At 41.9% G+C, this 20,986-nt stretch overlaps 5 protein-coding genes across 7 annotated transcripts in view; 4 read left to right on the top strand and 1 right to left on the bottom strand.

Annotated features, from left to right (window-relative positions):
• Positions 1–333: 333 nt before the first annotated feature.
• Positions 334–3,359, bottom strand: lrrc42 (leucine rich repeat containing 42). The gene is made up of 7 exons (XM_063218996.1): positions 2,667–3,359; positions 2,435–2,566; positions 2,202–2,323; positions 1,668–1,753; positions 1,473–1,583; positions 1,001–1,076; positions 334–728 (listed from the first exon to the last, which is right to left on the bottom strand). The coding sequence occupies exons 1-7, from the start codon at positions 3,104–3,106 to the stop codon at positions 448–450; spliced, it is 1,248 nt and encodes a 415-aa protein (XP_063075066.1). The 5' UTR covers positions 3,107–3,359; the 3' UTR covers positions 334–447.
• A 202-nt stretch (positions 3,360–3,561) lies between these two features.
• yipf1 (Yip1 domain family, member 1) lies at positions 3,562–7,265 on the top strand. The gene is made up of 10 exons (XM_063218997.1): positions 3,562–3,640; positions 4,141–4,205; positions 4,313–4,473; positions 4,559–4,639; positions 4,745–4,832; positions 4,918–5,034; positions 5,140–5,306; positions 5,412–5,594; positions 6,154–6,290; positions 6,646–7,265. Exons 2-9 carry the CDS (start codon positions 4,172–4,174, stop codon positions 6,265–6,267), a joined length of 945 nt encoding a protein of 314 aa, XP_063075067.1. The 5' UTR covers positions 3,562–3,640; positions 4,141–4,171; the 3' UTR covers positions 6,268–6,290; positions 6,646–7,265.
• A 59-nt stretch (positions 7,266–7,324) lies between these two features.
• zgc:113691 (uncharacterized protein LOC503529 homolog) lies at positions 7,325–9,244 on the top strand. The gene has a single exon (XM_063218998.1). The coding sequence runs from the start codon at positions 8,120–8,122 to the stop codon at positions 8,873–8,875; it is 756 nt and encodes a 251-aa protein (XP_063075068.1). The 5' UTR covers positions 7,325–8,119; the 3' UTR covers positions 8,876–9,244.
• A 66-nt stretch (positions 9,245–9,310) lies between these two features.
• On the top strand, positions 9,311–19,727 carry ndc1 (NDC1 transmembrane nucleoporin). Of its 2 annotated transcripts, XM_063218993.1 has the most exons (18): positions 9,312–9,441; positions 9,860–9,980; positions 10,092–10,193; positions 10,318–10,492; positions 10,693–10,825; positions 11,172–11,280; positions 11,385–11,436; positions 11,616–11,748; positions 11,862–11,954; positions 12,083–12,164; positions 12,688–12,855; positions 14,506–14,616; positions 14,822–14,931; positions 15,059–15,109; positions 15,728–15,791; positions 16,185–16,285; positions 18,539–18,699; positions 19,436–19,727. In XM_063218993.1, exons 1-18 carry the CDS (start codon positions 9,406–9,408, stop codon positions 19,497–19,499), a joined length of 1,866 nt encoding a protein of 621 aa, XP_063075063.1. In that variant the 5' UTR covers positions 9,312–9,405; the 3' UTR covers positions 19,500–19,727. The 2 variants fall into 2 exon arrangements, with proteins under 2 accessions (XP_063075064.1, XP_063075063.1); XM_063218994.1 differs by lacking the exon at positions 15,059–15,109 and having other exon boundaries at positions 9,311–9,441.
• A 137-nt stretch (positions 19,728–19,864) lies between these two features.
• Positions 19,865–20,986, top strand: part of LOC134465360 (zinc finger protein GLIS1) — a 28,452-nt gene continuing 27,330 nt past the window's right edge. For both annotated transcript variants that reach the window (XM_063218991.1, XM_063218992.1), the window contains exon 1: positions 19,865–20,649. The gene's annotated coding sequence lies outside the window, so the exon portion shown is untranslated. The remainder of the gene's footprint in view (positions 20,650–20,986) is intronic.

Consider the following 20,986-nt stretch of genomic DNA (forward strand, 5'->3'; position numbering starts at 1 on the left):
GAAAATAGTAATGTCTAAGGAGTATCTGTACCAATTCTGGCGCTTGTATCACAAACCGAAGTATCGGGTCACCTATCTTCCTAGCTAATACTGATGAAAGGAGAAAGAAATACAATCACTTATTTGATTGCTGCCAATGGTGCAGTGTGAATCTAGCAATATTTGCAGCTTTGGTATTTTATGCAAATGTTTCAACATGTTTTTTTTGTTTGTTTTTTAAATCAAATGAGTTTAGCATTAAAATTCTATTGAAGTTGTCTGACCAGAAATATTTGTTTTCAACACTGATTCTATGTTGACCCAAGACAAAATAAATGACAAGCAGAGTCAGAAAAGTTCTATTGGAGTTTTTATTGTAAATATTAAATATTCTCAACCTTGAACGTTTTATCTGAACCAGCCAGCTCCTTCCCTTGTAATATTTCCAGCCAGATATTGACAAATGTGTCAGTAACTGTTCAATAAGTCCAAATCTTCAGCAGAAAATGAGGGTACGGACTGGCGTTTCACAACCTTGCTGCTCAAAACTGCTGCCTCACTCTCTGGGGACAGTTTTCTTTTCAAGTCCCTCTTTGATGGCAAGTCCATTGGGGCCTCTTTCTTCCCATCCCGCTTCACCTGCGACACTTGAAATTCTGTCTCTGGATCGGGCCTGTAGAACTGCAGCCTCAACGTCTCACTCACAGCACTGACATTCAGTTTTTCATGGAACATCTTCTCGACTCCATCTAGATGGGAGTAGTAGTAGTAGAGTAGTAGAGTGCTTTTATTGTCACTATATAAATACAGTGAGATTCTGTTTGGAAGCAACCCACAAATGCCCACAAAATAAAATATATATTAACAGTAAATAAATAATATATTTAAAAAAATCCATATGCATCTCACAGTATGGAGAGTCCTGAAGTAGATGAGAATTTAAAGTTATTCGAAAACACTGTAGTCCTAGTCATCCCCATTTCTTGTCCATGCTGTAATTCAGGTCAAACTTCATACTTACAAAAACGATGGGCACTTGTTCTTGGCGTCTTCACTTTCTGCATACTGACAGCCTCCACTTCCCATTGACGTATTACCTTAAAAGAGAGACAGGACCACACGTGCGCTAGGGCTGTAACAATATTGTATCGAACCGAGAAATCGTGACACACAGAGACACGATACTGTATCGTGATACAAGGAGGCAGTATCGTGATACACCCTTTCAAATTTTTATTACCCATTAGTCCAGAAAACTACCTTATGATTTGATGTGATAGTGTTTCCAAGTTCAGTGGAGATACATTTCAGAAATCGTGGGGTGTATCGAACCGTAGGCCAAAAATCGTGATACGAACCGAATCGTGAGTTGAGTGTATCGTTACAGCCCTAACGTGCGCACACACAGGGCATTACAAAAGGCCTTTTAGTCTTTTCGTAACAAACCAATAATTACAATACATTGAAAATGGCAACTACAGCATCCGTGTTACCTCTTCTGCCCAGCCCTCAGTTTTACACGAGTGTGAAAATGCTTTCAGGGGGGTGTCAGAGGAAACCAGCCTCATTTTACGCCATAGGAGTCCATTCAACGATGTCCCTGGCTGAGATGGGGCACAGTTTATGTCAGGAATCATGATATGCAGAGTGTTTTAAGTAATGCAAAAAAGGAAAGATAAGTACAGTACCTTCATAAGGGTTTCAGATAGGTCAAGACCATGCAGTTTCTGAAAACAAGCCAAGTAACCTAGTGCCCTTTCGGAGATTGGATTGTCTGTAGAAAACATGAAATATTTGAAAGGGGAAAAAGTGTCTTTTAGTACTGTAGGGCATTCTGATAAACGAGCCACTCATACAAGACTGGATGTGATTTGTTTCCTTTCTGAATGTGTAGACTCCTAGCCTAGGAAAATCCCATGCTGCTTTGCACAATGCTATCTCACTGGTGATTAGGTCTGGTGATAACCAGGCAAGTAGACTCCTGCTTTCATGATTGATTCACTGATTGGTTAGACAAGATCCTTGTATGAGAAAGAAAACAATTTCAATGAAACTGGTCAGATAATTTGGGGTGGTGAATAAAGTAAAGTACAAGGGCCTGGTTTACGAGGCTAAAGGAAAGTAATCCTACCACAGTATTACCTGTACTCTGAAACTGTATGACCTGAAAGATTATCATGATATTTGGATCATAGGCCAATTGAAAGCGAAACTAAACTTACAACTTAGGTCCAGCAGTTCAAGGTTCTGAAGCCCTCTCTTCATTATTCTGACTGGGGCTGTGAGTTTCTGAAGGCCAGCGTCAGAAAGACCGTTTGCCCCGAGGAACAACTGGGAAAGACTCCTGTGAAATGTTAATAGGCAGGCTGTTTGAAAACAAATGGGAATGAAGACATTTACTTTGACCAACCTGTTGGGGCAGTGTAGTTCTAGTGTGCAAAGAGCATAGGCCTACCTGCTCAAGTTGTCTGATGTTAAGTATTCAAAGATGTCATGACTGTCACCCAACTCGCATCCATGAAGGTCCAAGCAGTGGACACTCTGAAATGTCTTGATAGCTTCCCATTTTTCAAAGACCACTGAAAATCTTGGCAAAAAAAATGTTGAATCATCAAAAAAATTAAACGTAACTTAAATCCCACGGTTAACAATTTACAGCAAATGTGATTTTGTTTTAGGTTACCTACCTGTTCCTCAAGCATAATGACTTCAGCACTAGATCTTCATATGCTTCACAAAAAACCTGCAAAGCCCTGCAACCCGTCTCTTCCTCTGAAAACTTTTTCTTTTCTTCTGCCACTGCAAAAAGCCTGGCAGCCATTTGTTCGGGAAAGCCAACGAGAGATTCAATGCATTCAACATTCTCACCAACGTAAAGTAAACACAGATCAAGTAAGGACTTTGCAGTATGTCTGATGTTCCCCTCGCTGTCCAGAGTGTTGATGAAGTGGTCTTTCCTCTGGCCGTGAACAGCTCTCGTTCGCAAAGTTACATCATTAGAAGTAAGCCTTAGAGGCCTTTTCCCAAATGACTTGACAACCTTGTGTGGATAGTTTGTACAGCGTAAAACACCTTGCTCCTGAACGTAGATGGGCCCATCGTGGGGAAAAGTTTCATCTGAGTTCATAGTGTGGAACCTTCGTGTTGGGGCACGTCCTCGCCACGGTAGCCCAAAAGCAGTGCGACGATCGCTCCCTATGGCCCAACTAGGAGACTGGTTACACAGTGCCAACGAAAGTTGGATGTTGTTGCTGTATTTACACACTTCAATGAACTTTTCCGGCAGTACTGTAATTCTTCTCTAAAGTCTTTCGTGTCCACCACACAGTCATTGACAGGGAACTGCCATACCCGGGCACTGATTTTAAAGGAACAGCTTATTTTTGTCAACGTAAAAGTGCCATTTGACAACACCTCGGTGCATGTTCTATACAACCGAAATAAAAGAAAATGTAAACGTTACCATTATAGTGATTTATATATATATTCTTGCCTTGTCAGATTAGTCAAATCCGATCTTGTAAATGATAACCGGCCAGTCTCGGCTTAATAACCGGCTCAATCTAATTGCACCTTTATTTTGATATGAATGTAGGATGTGATGTATATTGTTGTTGTCTGAGAGCAAGTTGTGTTCTCCACTTCTCGAGTTTCCCCAGTGGTAAGTTAAGTCAAACTTTGAAATGTCTTTTTCGATATTACACCGATCGGTAAACCATATCAAACAAGTGACTCTGTTGTGGTTATAGGCGTCAACATAATTATATAATTCTTGACACGTTTAGCTTGAATGATATTTAGCAAAACGTCAGAATATTGCTAGGCTAATTTATGTGCCCTGCGCTCCAATGGCCTTTTTGATTCCAGGAAACGTCCGGGAAGGCATGTTTACTAAAGGCGCCAGTGACAGTTCATCATTATTTTACAAGGGTTATATGATAACCTCTCTCTATGTCTCTGGAACAGAATAATTAGTAGCCATATTTGATTCTCTGTTTAGTTAGTTTCCTTGGAACAGGAGCTGTAACTGAATAGGACACAATCTCCTATTGCGCGGTGCATTCTTGAACAAATATATGAGACACTTGGATGAGACACAAATGGCACACGGTTGCCAGTATGTATTAATAATTTTACTTTACCTTCCATTGCCCCCTCTAGTGTCCGTGATCCATGCGTAGGCCTGTTCTAAATGGCAAACAGTGATTTCTTACTTCAGTTCCAAGGTGAGTATGTAAGTAATTAAGTGATGAGTAAATGTAGCCTATTCTCTCTCTTTCATGGTCACGATCAGAGTTTACATTTCACTCACAAATGACTGATGCTTTCTTAGAATTTGATGAGGATGGGAAACTCCCCATCACCGGCAGCAGGGATTCCACATCTGTGGACATGGATGGCATCATGAACTCTCAAAAACAAAGCAAGAGCTCAAGACCCACTGCTCAAGGTTTCAACGATGATGATCTGGATACTGATGATGCCAAAGCCGAGGTGAGCGGGATTATTCACGTTAACGATTTGAACCTGCTTTCATGATGATGCTACTCAGCCTTAATATCATTGTTTTATTTCATAGCTTCTTCCCAATGAAAAGAAAAGCTTGCCATTCTGGACATTTGAATACTACCAAACATTTTTCAATGTGGACACTCAAGAGGTAGGCTGTTCACACATCTCTAGCTAACTCTACAGAATCTTCACAGCTTATCTCATTTTATTTTACAACGGCAGATTCCTTTACTCTTGCTTCATATGTGTTTAGGTCAAGAGCAGAATATTAGGATCAATATTGCCATGGCGTGGAAAAAACTTTGTCTCCCTACACATACGCAGTAACCCGGATCTCTATGGTAAGTGAAGCAGCAGCATATCCCTAACACAGTCTGTTGTTTATTGGAATGGAAAGGCAGCTAAGAATTATTCATGTACCTGCAGGACCCTTTTGGATATGTGCAACTCTTGTGTTTGCAATCGCCATAAGTGGGAACATATCCACCTTCCTGGTACAACGTGGTGATCCACACTATAAATATGTGCCCGAGTTTCGAAAGGGTAAGCTTAAAATGAATACGAATTTTGCTTAGATTTTTTAAAAAAGAAAGTGTTTTAAAGAAATAATTGTATTCACACATTATGATTTCTTACTTTTGTCTCCAGTCACTATGGCAGCTACTGCCATCTATAGCTATGCCTGGCTTGTTCCACTGGCTCTCTGGGGTTTCCTGACATGGCGCAGCAGCAAGGTTATGAGCTCCGTCTCATACTCATTCCTGGAGATTGTCTGTGTCTACGGCTATTCACTGTCAATCTACATACCAGCTGTGGTGAGTGAAATTATCCCAGGAGCTGTGAATTATTATTTCTCTGTATTTACTTTTTACTGTATCTATACTGTACTGAGACATGGGCTGACTGTGTACTACTATCAGGTGCTGTGGATCATCCCAAGTGAAGGGGTGAGGTGGTTTTCCATTGTCGCTGCTCTCTGTCTCTCGGGATCGGTTCTGGTGATGACCTTTTGGCCCACCATTCGAGAGGACCGTCCTAGGGTTGCCGTTGCCATTGTCATGACGATCGTGGCTCTGCATGTCCTCCTAGCTGTCGGCTGCAAGGTAATCATCTAGTCATCTTGTGGAACAGAAATCTCCGAATCCTTTTGAAGAAGCCTTGCAAATAGCACAGTGTGTATACATTGACAGTGTACTGTCAATATGTGTATACCAACACTTTTGTGGGTCAGTTGCTAAACTTGTGTTTTAGTTCCTACTAGACTTGGATTGCATTTTAAATGCCATCACATCAGCACAAGTTCAGGTGTCAAATCCTGTCTTAAATGACCCCCAGTCACATAGTCTGTTAAAGCCAGTTGTGTTCTTGTGACCACACGGCGCTCTTCCACCTCAGTCCTTCGTGCCAGTGTGTGAAAGGATTAGCCCTTGCTGGTGTCAAATTAAGTCTTCCGTGAGGACAGGTTTACGGTGTTGGAAAGGTGGAAACGGTGACCGACATTGTTCAGGGCCATTGGAAGTGGTCTAGTTTGTTCACTATCTAGATTTATTGTGCCATCACCATAGCCTTGTAGAGATCCGATAACAATGATGAGATAAACTGAATCATTTGTGTGCAGTGGTATAGAAATAAATCAGTCAACACGTTATTTCCTTCCCCCAGGCATATTTCTTCAGCACACGGGAGCATGAAAACCCTTACCCTACTGCTGCTGCTGGCTTAAGGCATGTTGGAGAAGCTCAAGGAGTGCCATCACTGAAGACAAATCCTACATAAGAACAATAAGTTTGGTTTAAAAGGTAAACTTTTTGTACCTCCATGCACAATACATGCATTCACCCTAAATCCACCCTTTATATGGAAACAAAGTTTTAGATTCAACTGCTATAGGTACTACTACAGTTTTTTTTTTTTAATCAATATTTTTGGTGGACAAGAGAGACATATGCATGGGTAATCATCCTGATTGCACCAGCATTGAAATCATCTTTCAATTAATGGTGATGTGACATTGACCCCTGTAACACGAGTTGATTTCATGTTTCTTAATGATATTTAATTGTATTGGTGTCTTGACATGCTGCCACTTGAGATGAGACTTCCTCGACATGATTTCTTCTTCCCAAAGCAAGTGTTATTCTTCTTTAATTGCAGGTTCTCCTGTTGCCTTATTAGTAAGAATCAGGTTGCCTTGGCGATGAAGTCATTTTCGTCTGGATTTCGTGCTGTTGAGCATTGTCTAAACAGCCATTATCTGAGTGGGGTGCTGGTAAGACTGCATTTGTGTCGACATGGTTAACACAAGCACCAAATTCTCAATTGTCTTGCGACAAGGTTTTTGTTACTGAACAACCTATTTTACATTGGGGTGTGTAATTATGTATATAGCTGGGGTTTCAAATATTTATGTGATGGGTGCTCCTGGTGCTGGAGGACATTCCATGTAGGCTTAGCCAGTTCACTCCTTTGAACTGATCACTTGGCTTGATCATGATACTGTTGCCTAATGTAAAACCACATTTATTCTGGGGATTTGTAAAAGTAAAATAACATTTTAAATTCAACCATGTACATGAACTGGGCTGTAACGATCATGTGGGTAGATGTTAAGGACAACATTCATTGTGTCAACAATGTCTGCAACTTTACTACTGATTTTTGAATTCTATGTTATTTGGTTTTCCTGCTGGTACTTGCCATGTATCATTCAATGAAGATGTACAGTTTTTTAACATTAAATTTACCTTTTTTCTACTCTATAGTTAATTACACTACATTTGGCTTCTGTCTGCTTTGTCTTGATATGTCATAAAGCTGTAATTTAAGTCTCGGGCTCTGACATACTACTCTACAAGTTGTGTATTGTGGATTGGAATACATGCTATGAATACCAGGTTGAGATTCCGATTCAATTTGCAGTGAGGAACTACTACTACTACTTCGGTCACTACAGGGATAGTTTTTTTGGACAGGTTTTTCAACCTGTTTGAACAAATGTAATTGTACTCCAGTGGCCTTCATTCTATACAATGGTTTAAAAAATTTAGAGGAATGAATGTAAGGCATTATGTGGACCTTGTTGAAGCTGTGCTATTCGTTCTCACAACAGTCTCATCTGGGGTGATAGACTGAGGTAGGCCTACAGTGACTTTCTGTTGCATCACTGGAAAGTAAAGTGTTTCTTTTTTTCTTTCTTTCTTTCTTTTTTAAAAATACAATGTTTCTATGACGCACATAAAAACGATGGAGTTTGATAACATAACTTTAGTCATTAAGAAAAAAGAAAGAAAGTCACTTGAAACTGTGTCAACTTTTGGTGTGCCCTAATTAATGGTCATCCTAGCCAACGCTTAGAATTACACCTCTGCCGGGCACTCTGGTTGACAACCTCAGAAGGATGTCAAATGCTGGAGTCGTTTCTGTTTCTTGCTTTGCCGTTGCTGTTTTCAGTGACATACCTTGCAGAACGACGTAAAGTTTTGTGAGCGTGTTTTTGGGAACCAAACGTCAGGGAGAATACTACAAATTCTGCTGATGGACATTCGCCTCCGCGGAATGACCGACGGATCATAAAGCTATTCAACTACATCATGCCGTCGATACCGTTGTTTTGACAGAGGATTGTACAATGGCATCAAGCGGAAAGGGGGAGAAAGTCTCCAAGTACGAAACCTTAAGACTGCTGGAAAAATGTCGAAAGGAGAGAGACGATGCAGTACAGCGAGAGAGCGCTATGAGGGAAAAGCTAAGACAATACGACACGAGAATGAGGTCAACGGAAGCATTGAAACAGAAATTGAAGACATTGACGGTGGACAATAAAGAATTGCGAAAGCAGGTCAGGAACCTCCGGTCTGAAATAGGCTTGGAAAACAACCCCAAGTTTCAAGGCAAAACTACGAGGGATATTATAAGTGATTTGCACGAGAAGGAGCGTGAATGCAGTGCTCTAGTAGAGAAAGCGGGTAAACTAAGCCTGACCATAGATGAGCTTACATCGGAGCTGGCAAATTCTGTCACTTCCAAAACACTGTTGGAGGATCAGGTACAGTCGTTGCAACAAAACCTGAAAGACATGACCAACAATCAGCGACGTTTGCTTAAATTATGGGAGGACAAAAAAGCGCAGAGGGAACAGCTTACACTACCGGCGATCACTCAAAGACCTGGTCAAAAAGCACCAGGTCCAGCGCACAAAGCTAGCCAGACCGAAATGTCAATTAATCCTGCACAGAAATTACCATCCGGTGCTTTTGAGACCAAGGCGCTGCGAAGGGAACCTGATCGCATTGTTAAGGGATTGGACAAACGTAGTATTGCCGCTTTGTCAAATGGAAATCACCTACGAGAGAAGACAGCATTAGTTCATAATGACTCAAAGTAACGTTTCTTGTGAATTTGGGATTCTGTGGCAACTTCCTACGACCAGTGCTGTTTTGTAACGAGGCGTTTGAGTGCGCCTCGTCTTTACATCATCCCTTTATCTTGCACATACACATAGAACAAATGTTAGTCAAATAATTTACTTAAAAGGACTTCATTTTACGCATGCCACTACAGTCGCTTGCTCCGCTTTAAACTTCTACAAAATGTCAACAACAGTTTGATGTTCAAACGCCCGGTGTTTGGCTGGCTAGTGATGCCTGAGGTTTTTTAAATCCTTGTCAAGAGTGCTATGGAGCTTTTGTATGTAATCTAAAATTTAAATATCTTCTTGTACACTAAGCAGTATGTTCGACATAAAAGTCATACTTATTTAATCAAGTAATGTGTGTAATTATTGAGATGTGTCTGTCAGGCAGTGATAGAGACTACTATATGGTACGGGCTCAGAAAGCCCGACTGGACCCGTGAACTTAATGTGGCGCGAGCTGAAAATTCAAGCGCCATTGTGCGGTTGTATAGCAAGGAAACATGTTTTCTAAACAGAACAGCTGGTTTTATCGAAAGGTAAGTCACTTGCAATGTGTCTGAAGCTCTAATGTATTGTTTATCAGGTGATATTTGCAGTCCGTGTCCCCAAAGGAGTGTCTATTTGCCAGTGAACACGAAGCAAAGGCCACTGATCACATGTAAACTTATGACATCCTACCCACTGACACGTTCTTCTTGTAGTTCTAGCTGAATTATGCACGTCCGCGACGCATACAAGTTCAAAACTGTGTGTGGTGACACCTCATGAAGTTAAGTTAAAGTTGTGTTCCAGAGTCAATCTTTTATATTTTGAACGCACAACCTCGCCACGGTAGCCCATGCTATTACAAAAAATGCGTAGAGGGAAATACGACCACAAAGGAAACAAATATCATATTCATGATATGGAAATGTTATGTAGTGTGAATTCAGTTGTAATGTCTTAAATGTGTAGGTGCTGTGTCTGAGGGCAGAAGCCAGCATCGCTTGGTCCATTCTGCTGCTACCGATTACCACAGCACTGTTTGTCCTCTTGAGTAGAGTCAGCATATTCCATCCCATTCAATGCATATCAGGTAAGGAAATCAGATGTCTACACTAAACACAGAGTGGCCTACTTTACTCCAGCTGTTTACATTTGTAGTGTCTAACAACTGTTTTCATTACTGAATGCACCTTTTCCATAGACGCCCTTGCTCTTCTCACCGCCTCCAGTTCCGTTTTTTCCCTGGTGTTGCTGTCTGGTGTGGTGGTGATGATGGGAATTCTCAATTTTGAATCGCACACAGGTGAGCTGCCTGCATCACATAATGGCATGGTGTCATTTAATGGCAATGCATATTTGAGATGAATGCATCTGTCAGTTATCTGTTATCATTTGTGACAATGCAGGTTTCATGTTCTTTTTTTCAGTGGTTCCCTCCATCCCTTGCACGAGGATTGCACAGTTAGGAAAGGTGCTCAACCCTCGCCAGTCGTTCCACTCCCTGGTGCACGCTGGCCTTGGTATGTTGGTATCATGGTGTGCAGCGGTCACTATTGGAGGCAGATACAGCACATTGGTCTCTGCATGCACTCAGAGCGAGAGGTGAGCCTCTTAACCCAATTATTGACTGACTACTGCTATTATTTTGCATGCTCATTTTGTTCATCTCTGTGTTAAATAAGTTGAAGGAAACGGTATATATTTGTGAAATATTGGGTAGTATGTGATTGTATGCATTTTTGTGTTTGTTGAATTTTGAGTAATATATTCAAACCACTTGTTTTTGTTGTTTTTCTTGATAGTCTGGATACCAACCAGATGTGTCTGAATGAGTACCACCTGCTTCTGTTGCTGTCTGGGGCATTTATGGGATACAGCCACAGTTTCCTTGGTGTTCTCCAAAACATGGAATACGTGTCATTCCCTGTTATACAGGTACCGTACGGCACTTATTTACCTACTCAACTCTTCAGTTACAGCAATCAGCCATGTCCAACGTCCTTACACCACGCTCAGATGGGCAGTTTTAATTGTGGCACAGTAACCTACATGGCCACAGACTCTTGATGCCATGAGTAAAACCACTGAGAAATTTTAAGTCAGTTTTGCTCTTTGTCCGTGTCCATACTCTGAATTCGTCAGGCACGCTTATTGCTCAATTTTTTGTTGTTGACCCATTTCCCCACATCCTACCATCAGGTTTTCAGATAATGTTTCTTGGCTGACTGCTCCCTCCAAGTTGTAATGTGAACACTTATTGTTTGTTTTTTCCTCCCTCCAGCAATATAAATACCTGAGATTCAAGGGTGCCTTGCGACACGTAGTCAAGTGTAGTGCCAAACAGTCACTGTGCTCGCTACGGAATTTCCTTTTAATTTACTATTTTTTAGGTAGGTCCGTTTTCTTTGTTTTTGACTTCATTATTTTCTTGGATTGCTAAATAAATGCTGTAGACGTGAGATGTGCTTACCGTTCTTTTCTTTTTGCCTCTCAGGTCATGTACCAAAAGCATGGATTAGTACAGTTCTCAATCTTCAGGAAGACAGGTACACCTGAGGTTAAACAAGTGTACATTCAGTGCATTGTGTTTCTCAATACATATTCTATCAGTCAATTTAATCATATCTGAAGTATGTTTAGATATATTTACTGTACATGTCCTCACATGTTGTCTGGCCCCCTCTCTGTATCTTGAGCGTTTATTGTTTTCCAACTCTGGTTTTAGCTCTCTCCATGCCCTTGACACTCTGGCTGGACTCCTGGACTTGCCCCTCTTTTACCACCTGTGGATTAGCGGTACTTTCCTGCTACTAACCTGGCACGTCCAAGTCCTGCTGTTCAGAATCTATATCTCGGAGGTACCTACTTGATGTTTATAATACAGTATTAAAGGCGAACAAGACAGTAAATGATACTCTTTCAAGGCCATCAAATAAATTCATCATTTTTTTCCTTCTCCTTTCTTCCAAAGGCATACAGTTTTCCAGTACAGTCTTCTTTTCCTGAGGAAACGGAGGACTGCCTTCCCAAAGTGTTGACCTGCAAAGACCTACCAATCTTGAAGGTGATTGTTTTTTTTTTTTGTTTTTTTTTTGCATGTTGCCAATGCCATGCAGCAAGTAATTGACACTGTTAGCTGGTCTGTGTTTGCAAGTGATTACGAACCATTGACCTTGTTTTTGTCTTCATCAGTTTCTAGCTTTACAGGACCTGTCTTCACTGTCTCAGCATTCAGCTGTAAGAAGGTGGGAGGTGTTCAGCCTGAGCCAGCCAGGTATGTGTATGGCCTCCCTGAATTCACATGAACCTCCCTTCAGATACACATTAATTTTTTTAGATTTAGTAGGTTTTTTTCAGAGAAACATTGAGATTTGGGGGGGAAACGCGGCTTATCAATTAATTGTAAGTCGATCGATAAGGCTATCAACTAATGATTAATGAATTAATCGATAATTTGCATCCCTAACACTTGGCCATCCCTAGAGAAAGAGGGTGAAGGGGGTGCAGCAAGACCAGGTGTAATAGAGCTGCAGGAGGTGTTCGACAGGGTAGAACCTGTTCTTAAGTGTTTTGCACTTGATTGACCATGCCACCAACAGACTTGTGACCGGGGTGCATTTTGAGGGCTCATGTACGTTTGTAGGGTCTTACCAGAAAAGCTATTGAAATACCAAGTGCTGCAGTATTTGTAGTAATGTAGTTTTAAATGTTGCTTGATTTTAAAAGGGATGCCCCATCTGTAAATGATGACGGAGAAGAAACCCATTAATGAATGTATTGACCGGTTGGTATTACAGGTGGACACCCTCACAACTGGAACGCCATCAGTAAGGAGTGCCTCTCACTGCTGTCCGAGCTAACCCAGAGTCTGGTGTCTCACCATGATGCGGTCGCCTCCAATGGCCGAAGCAGGTCCTCCTCCGCTCCCACACCCAGCAAAGGTGGCTCCGTTCCGCCTCCAGCAGGTACTTTGCTATGTAGAAACGCTATGGGTGGAAGTCAAACTAGTTCCTACCGTCTGTGTTGCTTGTGGCCTCTTGCCTTGGTGTTGTCCTGCCTCCATGGAGAAAGCGGTTAGGTTTTCCCTGCCGTCAACCTAGGCAGAGAAACTCTTGCCACTTTTCGGTAACACTTTACTTCACTCCGATGTCGCATGCATGTCATTACAGTGTCATGGCACAGTTATGCACGTGTCGTAAACATTATGTCCTTGTCATAAACATTTTATGGCTGTTGGCCTTAAAAGTGGTACTGAACGGAGCATTTGGGTATTCAAGACTGCAGCCCCCCCCCACCTTTACATCGACTCCAATGGAGGACTCAAGCAATCGATCATAAAATGGCATTAAACCTTCGTTTGCAGAGACATGAAACTCACCGAGTGGTCAGAGTTGGGCAGCAATACATTGGCTCGAAAATCACTGCGAAATACGCTTCCAGAGAAGATATATTATCATTATTGTCCGTCTTCATTGATTGTATTGGTTTGACTAGTATTACTCCGCTCGACCGGAAATGGGGGTGTGGTTGTTTACGTTACTATCTATGGTTTGTATGCAAGCTGTAGTTTTTGTAGCCAGTCCCGCTCAAAGACAGCCGTTCTACCTCGCACCTTGATGTCTACACAAACACACTATCGCTACTTACTGGCTGGCTGTCTACTGCTATTCAACGGCGTCTGGGTGGAAAACTAGGTCATCCAAATGCTAAGCAACAGTTAGAAGGCATATTTCGCTGCAATTTTCGGTTAAATTTATCGCTGTCTATCACTGACCACACGGTGAGTTCCATGTCTTTTCGAACGAAAGTTTAATGCCATTTTATGATCGATTGCTTGAGTGCTCCATTGGAGTCAATGTAAAGGCTGCAGTCTTGGATAACCAAATGCTCCGTTCAGCACCAAATGTCAAAGTTGTGATGAGAACATCTCTACTTCACCCCAGAAGTCACACAAACAGGGCTTAATGTCTAAAATAGCGAACCACCACTTTAAGTGACATTCGGTTATGGCAAAGACAACTAAAGCTGGGCTTACACTGTGCGACTTTTGCCACGATTTGGTACTCGCATGACTTTTTGGGAGTCGGGCCAATTTCTTGCTTAATCGCAGGTCAATCGTGAGTCTCGTATCGCGCAGTGTACATGGGGTAAAGCGATTTCACCTCACGATCGTGCAATCGCAGGGTCGCAAGAAAATCAAAACTGTTTGAAATCCTGGTCATGGCTCGTGCGTGAATCGCACAGTTAAAGCAGTGCTACGTCCCGATTTGACACTTCACATGCACAAATTAATAGGGCCTTGCGATTAGCTGTTGAGTGCGACCTCATCTCCACCTCAGGTGCGTATGTTCCCTCCTCTGCAGACCGGGGAAACATGCCTGTCGCGTCGCTCAGTGGAAGCATTTGGCTCGCATCCGACTGTCGGCTTGTATAGTGGGAGGACGTGAGTCGTGAGATGTGAACTTTTAATAGTGAAATTCCATCGTTCAGTGTGAGCAGGAGCTTAATACCCACGAGTGAAAATACCGCACAGTGTATGCCCGGCTTAAGATGACAAGAGCTTGATTGCATACATACCTATAAGTCACCCTGATTGACACCGTTCTGATTTGCAGGATCTGAGGGTAAAGCTTTATCTGGCTCAAATTTGAGCTACATACCCAAGTATACCCATCTGCGGTACATCTCTGATGTCCCATCACCGATGCTGTGGAGTTCCCCAACAGGTCAGCCATATCTGTGGGATATGTTGTAACAATTTCTCACCAACACTCACAACTGTGAAACGTACCCAAATGCCAAGCAAATGTGCCCTCAATGCAGAATTTCAATACTTAAATGAGTGATTAACTACAAGTACCGTTCTGCTGAGATGTCAATGGTGTCCTACCTTGTGTATTCTTTAAATGCCGTCCTCCCCTTACTTTTCAGACCCTAAACTTGTGGCTAGCCCCGTTCAGAAGCCTACCCAGCAGCCCCCTCCACCAGCCGCAGAGAAGCCTAGCTTTCTCAGCCAGTGGGTCCAGAACCGCAAAGAGCAGGTATTGTGGCACCAAGCATCCTGAATTGCCCTTCATAAACTCGGGACAAGTTCACCCTGATGCTGTACCAGTCTGTACTTGTTTTTTTTTTTTTAATGTTCCTTGTATTTTTAATTGTCCCGTTCAGGTTAAAGCTTTCTTGGCAAAGAGGGTGCTCTATATGTATTTATTTAGCAAGGTAAGATTGCATGCTAAGTAAATGTAAGTGTGCGTGCTTCCTCGTGGTGGTGGTGGTGGTGGTGGTGGTAGTGGTACAGACAGTAGTCTATTTTTGCATGCTCCAGAGTCAAACATAAATAGACAGCAGTGCATGCAAACCATTTCATCGTTTTTTTTTTCCCTAAATACTTTCATGCAGTGCTGCATGTGGAGATTGTTATAGACTAGATTGTGTTTGTGTGTGTGTGTTTCTACCACTTAACCTGTAACCAAGTGTTAATGCCATTCAGCAGTCACTGAACCAACATTTTAAGAGATGGTAGTACCGGTATTCTAGAGCTGTGTCAGGTTGGGGTTAACTTTTCACTACTACCTCAGGAGTAATACACACTCTAATAAAGTTGTTGCCTAGTAATCGGTATTATGTTTCTCCCATTGCACTTTGAAGACTTGGATTTTTTTCTTTCATTTGCATTTCTATGTGCTACAAATGCACTTTCGTCTTAAATTTGGTTCATTATTTGCTGACTGGCAAGATGTAATAAGTCACGCGCATGTGTGATTTTAAGAAAAATGTTCTGATAAGCAAAAACACCAGAAGAAAAAAGGCATTATTAATTCATTTTTATTTTTGCAGCTACCGGAAGCAACAAGCCAGGCTTTGTTTGCCGACAGCCAAGCTCACATTTGGGCTTTAGAAGGTTTGTGGGCCATTTGTAACTTGATCACATAGTTTATCTTCCTCAGTGGAGGTTTAAATGAAAAGTAAGACTTGAGTGATGGCGTTGGGTTCACATTTGGCGTAACTGGAAACTGCTTAAAGGGTCTGCCCTGTCAGACGGCATGGAAAAAAGTGCCTGGCTTTCCAAGTAGTGTGTACACCTTTTTTTAACAATGAACATTCCTACATGCAGTCAGTGATTACTTGCTGTCAATAACACACACACACACACACACACACACACACACACACACACACACACACATATATATATATATATATATATATATATATATATATATATATATATATATATATTAAATGATTGTTTTTTTTCCTTTAATTTGGTTGTTGTTTATTGATCTCATTATAGGCCTGTCGCATCTTGTGAAGGCGTCGTACACCGAAGACAAGTTTGGTGTCATGCAGACTACCCTACCAAGTATTTTGAGTACCATGTTGTCACTTCTTGAGGTAAGAGCTGGGGAATATACCTTCTTATACCACAGTACCCATGCAACAGCTCAGCATTGGCCATGTGAGGAAGCGCTTGCAACCTCTTGTCAAGGATGTGTCAAGAGCGGAGTGGAGTAGAGCAGGCAGGCGAAGTCTGAGTTGTCAGAATATTTTAGGCCTTTTTATTCACCTTCAACAGACATCAGAAAATAAATGCGCACATGGGCAACAAGACAAAACGGACTAGACACTTCACTGGCAACAGATATCAAAACTACACGATGACACGGGGCCCTTCTCAAAACCTAGGACAGTGCACTTCCAAGTGTATCAGCCTAAATGGTCACACCCAGTGATTGGATACTCCTTGGTGAACTCTACGGAATATCCAATCACTGGGTGTGACTAATAAAGAGTATCCAATCACTGGGTGTGACTAATTAGGCTGATGCACTTGGAAATGCACTGTACTAGGTTTTGAAAAGGACCCTCTGTTTTGTTCAAAGTTACTCTTCAGCAGCATCAAAGCACACCACAGTTCTCTGCTCACACTGATATGCAGCAGTTTTACACGAAGTCAACTCCTACTGGTTACCAGGTGCTTCTCAAAGTAGCTCACTTCAACGACTTGACTACGGCTTAAATACACCCATTTCCTAGGGCCAGCCAATTATTCACTAATTTAATCATTCACTTAACCTCTGCTGCCTAACTACCCGTGATTGGTCCTTACATTTCCTGGACCATCGCAAAACAAAAACGCCAGTTTAAACACAATACTCATTACGTAAACACATAGAACAAAAATATTGCCCGTGTACACATTCATAATCATCACAAATAATAAACATAACACAATGTCCTCACACATTGACCCTCCAAAAACTCACTGATGAAATCTTGCTAATGACTGTGTGCGCATCTGCCTATGGCCATAACAAAGAGGAAAAGTGTTAAAATGCGAGCACAGGTGTGCACGTGTATGAGTGTGTGCATGTGCACGCTCACTCCTCAAAGTCCGGACAGTTCAGACAACTCGTGTTCATATATACATCGCTTGTGAGTTTTTAAAATAAATTAAACAGTGAGAAGGGGGAAGGAGACTTCACCCTCTCACAGGCCAAGACTTGGATATCTCCAAGTTTGAATACAGGATAATACATAGACAACGAGAAATATTTGCCTTTTACCTTTCACATAGTTGTTTAAACTGTAGAACACTCAAGCTCAAGACTAAATCCAATATAAAAGGATGACTTTGATCACAGCTTGTGAAGCTTGTGGGTGGCTGTTCTTGCCGTTTTGGGGCAGACATTTCTGGAACGAGAACCTTCTTTGTCAGTAGCTCCATGCAGATAATGGCTGTATTCGTGTCAGTGTCCCCATTTTAAAGGCCAGGGGTGTTTTTTTTTTTCCACACACCGCGCTCTTCCGTCTTGTTGCTGCGTCTCTGAAGTAATCTAGTAGTTAGGAAATGGATCGCACTCAGTTTTTCTTCTTTTCTTGTTGTTTTCTTTTTATTTTAACATTGCAGGGACTGACATGACAGACGTTTCGGCTGCACAGAGCCTACTTCAGTGTCACAGATTCAGTCTAAAGGCCAGGGGTGCAAATTCATTGTTGTAGAATAGCTCTCCAAACATTTCTACCTTGGGTTCCTCAAGCCTTGTCATTTGTTGTATAGTGCCACCTAGGGAACATTGTAAATGCAAAAATGGAAGTGTTGAACTAACAGTATTTTGGAACCAGTATTTTGGACCATGGCTGTGTGGGCTTACCATGATTCATGTCAGGGCTGTGAGTGTGCACTGTTGCAATGCAATAGTGAACATCAAAGTTTGTTCTGCTGATGGGTTGCAGTGCTGTCCCATTGCTTGTAGAGACGGTTTGATGGACAGCCATGGGTGAGGCCTCCTGGATTGCGCCAGGCCTTTCCATTTTCTCTAGACCATACAAACAAATGTGGTCTGGCATAAGATGTGATTTGTGGACATTGGCACCAGTGTTGTGTGTAATTAATGTCTTTAAAAACTCAATATAATGTCCATACAAAGATGAATTTTCTCTGGAAGGGTATTTGTCTTTTCCCTTAAAGTCATGAAGGAAAAACCACTTCAATGTCTAATGAAGAACAAAGCAGATCTCCCTGTTAAGCAGAGTACAATTAAGCAGAAAGTTTTTAAATGAAGGACTGGAATCAATGCATGCATGCATGCACACTAACCCATTTATTGTCTTGTGATTATCTTTTTATTTTGTATTCCATTTCAGGCTGTAGAACGCCATTTTAAGCTACCCCATGCGTCCAGCAAGCCTGCAAGACATGCGTGCAGTATGGTTGACCCTACCTACAAGACCCTGCGTTTCGCTTTGAGGGCCGCCCTCAAGACTGCCATCTACAGAATCGCCAACACCTTTGGACAGCATCTCAAGTAAGTCAAATCTATGATTACAGATATTGGGTTCTTTCTAATATGCAGACTGCCGTCCTCCCTTGCCTGCTTGTGGCCTCCTGATGAAGTCACTGATGACAGAAGTTTAATATTTGCGCTTTATCAAGATATGGAATTAATGTAATTTTTTGTCATCTGCTATCGGGATGGTGAATCAGGAATAGTCCCCCAAGTTATTGTGACAAGGCCGACAGCGGGGAAGCTTTCATTGTTTTCTCCATAAAGGCGGGACGTCAGGCAAACGCGAGGCCACAAAAGCTCAGGCCGAGGATGGGAGTCTGCATATTGGAACGCTCCCATTGTCATCGTTGTTCTGTGATTGGGGCAGCCATGGCTGATGGTTAGGGACGTGGTCTTAAGATCAGAGGGTTTCTTGCAGGTTCGACTACCAGTCCCATTACCTCTCCCGACACCTCCACCCACCAAGGGAAGAAGTACCCTTGAGCAAGGCACCTAACCCCACATTGCTCAAGAAATTGTAACCAATGCCCTGTAAACTAACTGTTGCTTTGGATAAATGTGTCAGCACAGCTAAGTAATGTGGTCCTTAACCCTGCTGCTGCTTACATTACTATTTGCTATGTACCAACAAGTGTGATTTTCCAAATACCCATTTTTTTAATATTGCAGTGAAATTCATTTATGTCACTTAGTTCACTTAGTTGCATTGGCCAGCTTAACTTTTAGGTGCTAAATTATTGTGTTCTCTTTGCAGTGACGTGCATCTGTCTGCTGATCACAGGAAACGAATGCAACAGTTTCTGGAGCATAGAGAATAAGACCAACTGAATGACTTACTGACCTACCAGGCCTTTTTGGTTTGCCCTTCATCTTTAGGGCACAGGTGGCTTGTGTGTTTTGTATATTATCCCCAAATCGCCTTCTATCTCTTTGCTTTCTATTATGTCTTTCATTGACTCCTTTTATTTATTTGTGTGACTGTAAAAACAATGGCCGTGTTGGTTTTCAATGTAAAAAGTTTCGAAAAATAAAGATGTTTAACTTTTCTGCTTTTGTCAATTTTTCGTGAATTCATCACTGTAAATTATAAATAAGACGTCCCATTGCATGTGTATTGTACTGTGCCGCAGGAGGCGCTGTTGAAATGCAAAAATAAATCCTCTCCAGGGCAGCTGCTGCTGTAGTTCAGGTGTGTCAAAATACCACGATTTCTTCATTTTCGGATACAATAACTGACCTGAAGAAGCCCAGGGAGATGGCTTGCTAGCGTAACTTTGGTATGTAGAGCAGTTATAGAACTCAGCAATTCAATCGGGAAGTTATCGTTTTGACCTAACATCATGCTCCACAACTTTATTGAAATATATGGCTAGATTCATTGATTTTTTGTTTATGCGATCTGCATAAACGGGGTTCATGCCTAAGTCAGAGAGGCACTGCGTCTATCCGACTATTACTCTCAATTTTAGTGTCTTGACAGCCTAAGTAGGTATTTCAATTATGTGAACTGGCTTAGAGATGCTCAAACTTTTCCAATGATGGGCGATGACGATGATAACTGCTTGCAACCCTGAGATGACCTGGAGACGTCAACTGAAGGATGGAGATGGTCATAGTTGGTGGCACTTAAACGCCTCATGGGTGACGTGGCTGTAGGCTACTTAAAGCCTATGTTTGCATTAATTAAGAGCATGTGTCCGACACCGACTGACCTGGTGTCACTGTGATGGTACAAGGTACCGTACCATGGTAACTACAAGGGAGACTCTTGTACGCATAAATTATAATGTAAGCTGCCATGTCAATGGGCTAGGCTACATCTATTAGGGGTCAAATAAAGTGAGCCCTTCAAGAGACATCCCACCTTCCACTCGGAAGGAGGTTCAGGGTTTTGAGCGTTGGTTAGCCTACATGAGACAAATACCCGGCCGAGGAAACATGCACTGGTACTTCATTCATATGAAACTGGTAAGTGAATGTTTTTGCTGTATTATATCGTTTTGAATACTTCAAAATAAATCTTTGCTATGCACTTCAATCACCGTGATTTCAGCAGGGAATGGCCAATGGGCACGGCGTTTTCACGAGTTGATGGTTTTCAGTAAGATGCAGTAGGTTGCGCGCTGTGCGTAATTGGAGATGCCCGGTGGAAATCTTTCTCCCAGTGCTTAAAAAATATATAATCTCTCAGCATTTCAGTGAAGGTGCAAATAGACTACGTTTGCCAAAGCCATGCGTTTTATTTGGGGAATTTGGATGAAGAGTCACCCATAATTGATTGGAGAGCCCTATAGCCTAATGCTTT

Source organism: Engraulis encrasicolus, chromosome 16 (genome assembly GCF_034702125.1).
Source record: "Engraulis encrasicolus isolate BLACKSEA-1 chromosome 16, IST_EnEncr_1.0, whole genome shotgun sequence".
Lineage (NCBI taxonomy): Eukaryota > Metazoa > Chordata > Actinopteri > Clupeiformes > Engraulidae > Engraulis > Engraulis encrasicolus.

Bases quoted from the DNA above. Each gene is read 5' to 3' on its own strand.
- yipf1 (XM_063218997.1), top strand. From the start codon at position 4,172: ATGGCAAACAGTGATTTCTTACTTCAGTTCCAAG. The intron at 4,474-4,558 runs GTGAGCGGGATT...TTTATTTCATAG, and splicing joins CTGATGATGCCAAAGCCGAG to CTTCTTCCCAATGAAAAGAA. The intron at 5,307-5,411 runs GTGAGTGAAATT...TACTACTATCAG, and splicing joins CAATCTACATACCAGCTGTG to GTGCTGTGGATCATCCCAAG.
- ndc1 (XM_063218993.1), top strand. From the start codon at position 9,406: ATGTTTTCTAAACAGAACAGCTGGTTTTATCGAAAG. The intron at 11,281-11,384 runs GTAGGTCCGTTT...TTTGCCTCTCAG, and splicing joins TTTAATTTACTATTTTTTAG to GTCATGTACCAAAAGCATGG. The intron at 14,617-14,821 runs GTCAGCCATATC...CTTACTTTTCAG, and splicing joins GCTGTGGAGTTCCCCAACAG to ACCCTAAACTTGTGGCTAGC.
- zgc:113691 (XM_063218998.1), top strand. From the start codon at position 8,120: ATGGCATCAAGCGGAAAGGGGGAGAAAGTCTCCAAGTACGAAACCTTA.
- lrrc42 (XM_063218996.1), bottom strand. From the start codon at position 3,106: ATGAACTCAGATGAAACTTTTCCCCACGATGGGCCCATCTACGTTCAG. The intron at 1,077-1,472 runs GTAACACGGATG...CTCTCTTTTAAG, and splicing joins CTGAGGGCTGGGCAGAAGAG to GTAATACGTCAATGGGAAGT. The intron at 729-1,000 runs GTAAGTATGAAG...ACTCCCATCTAG, and splicing joins AACAAGTGCCCATCGTTTTT to ATGGAGTCGAGAAGATGTTC.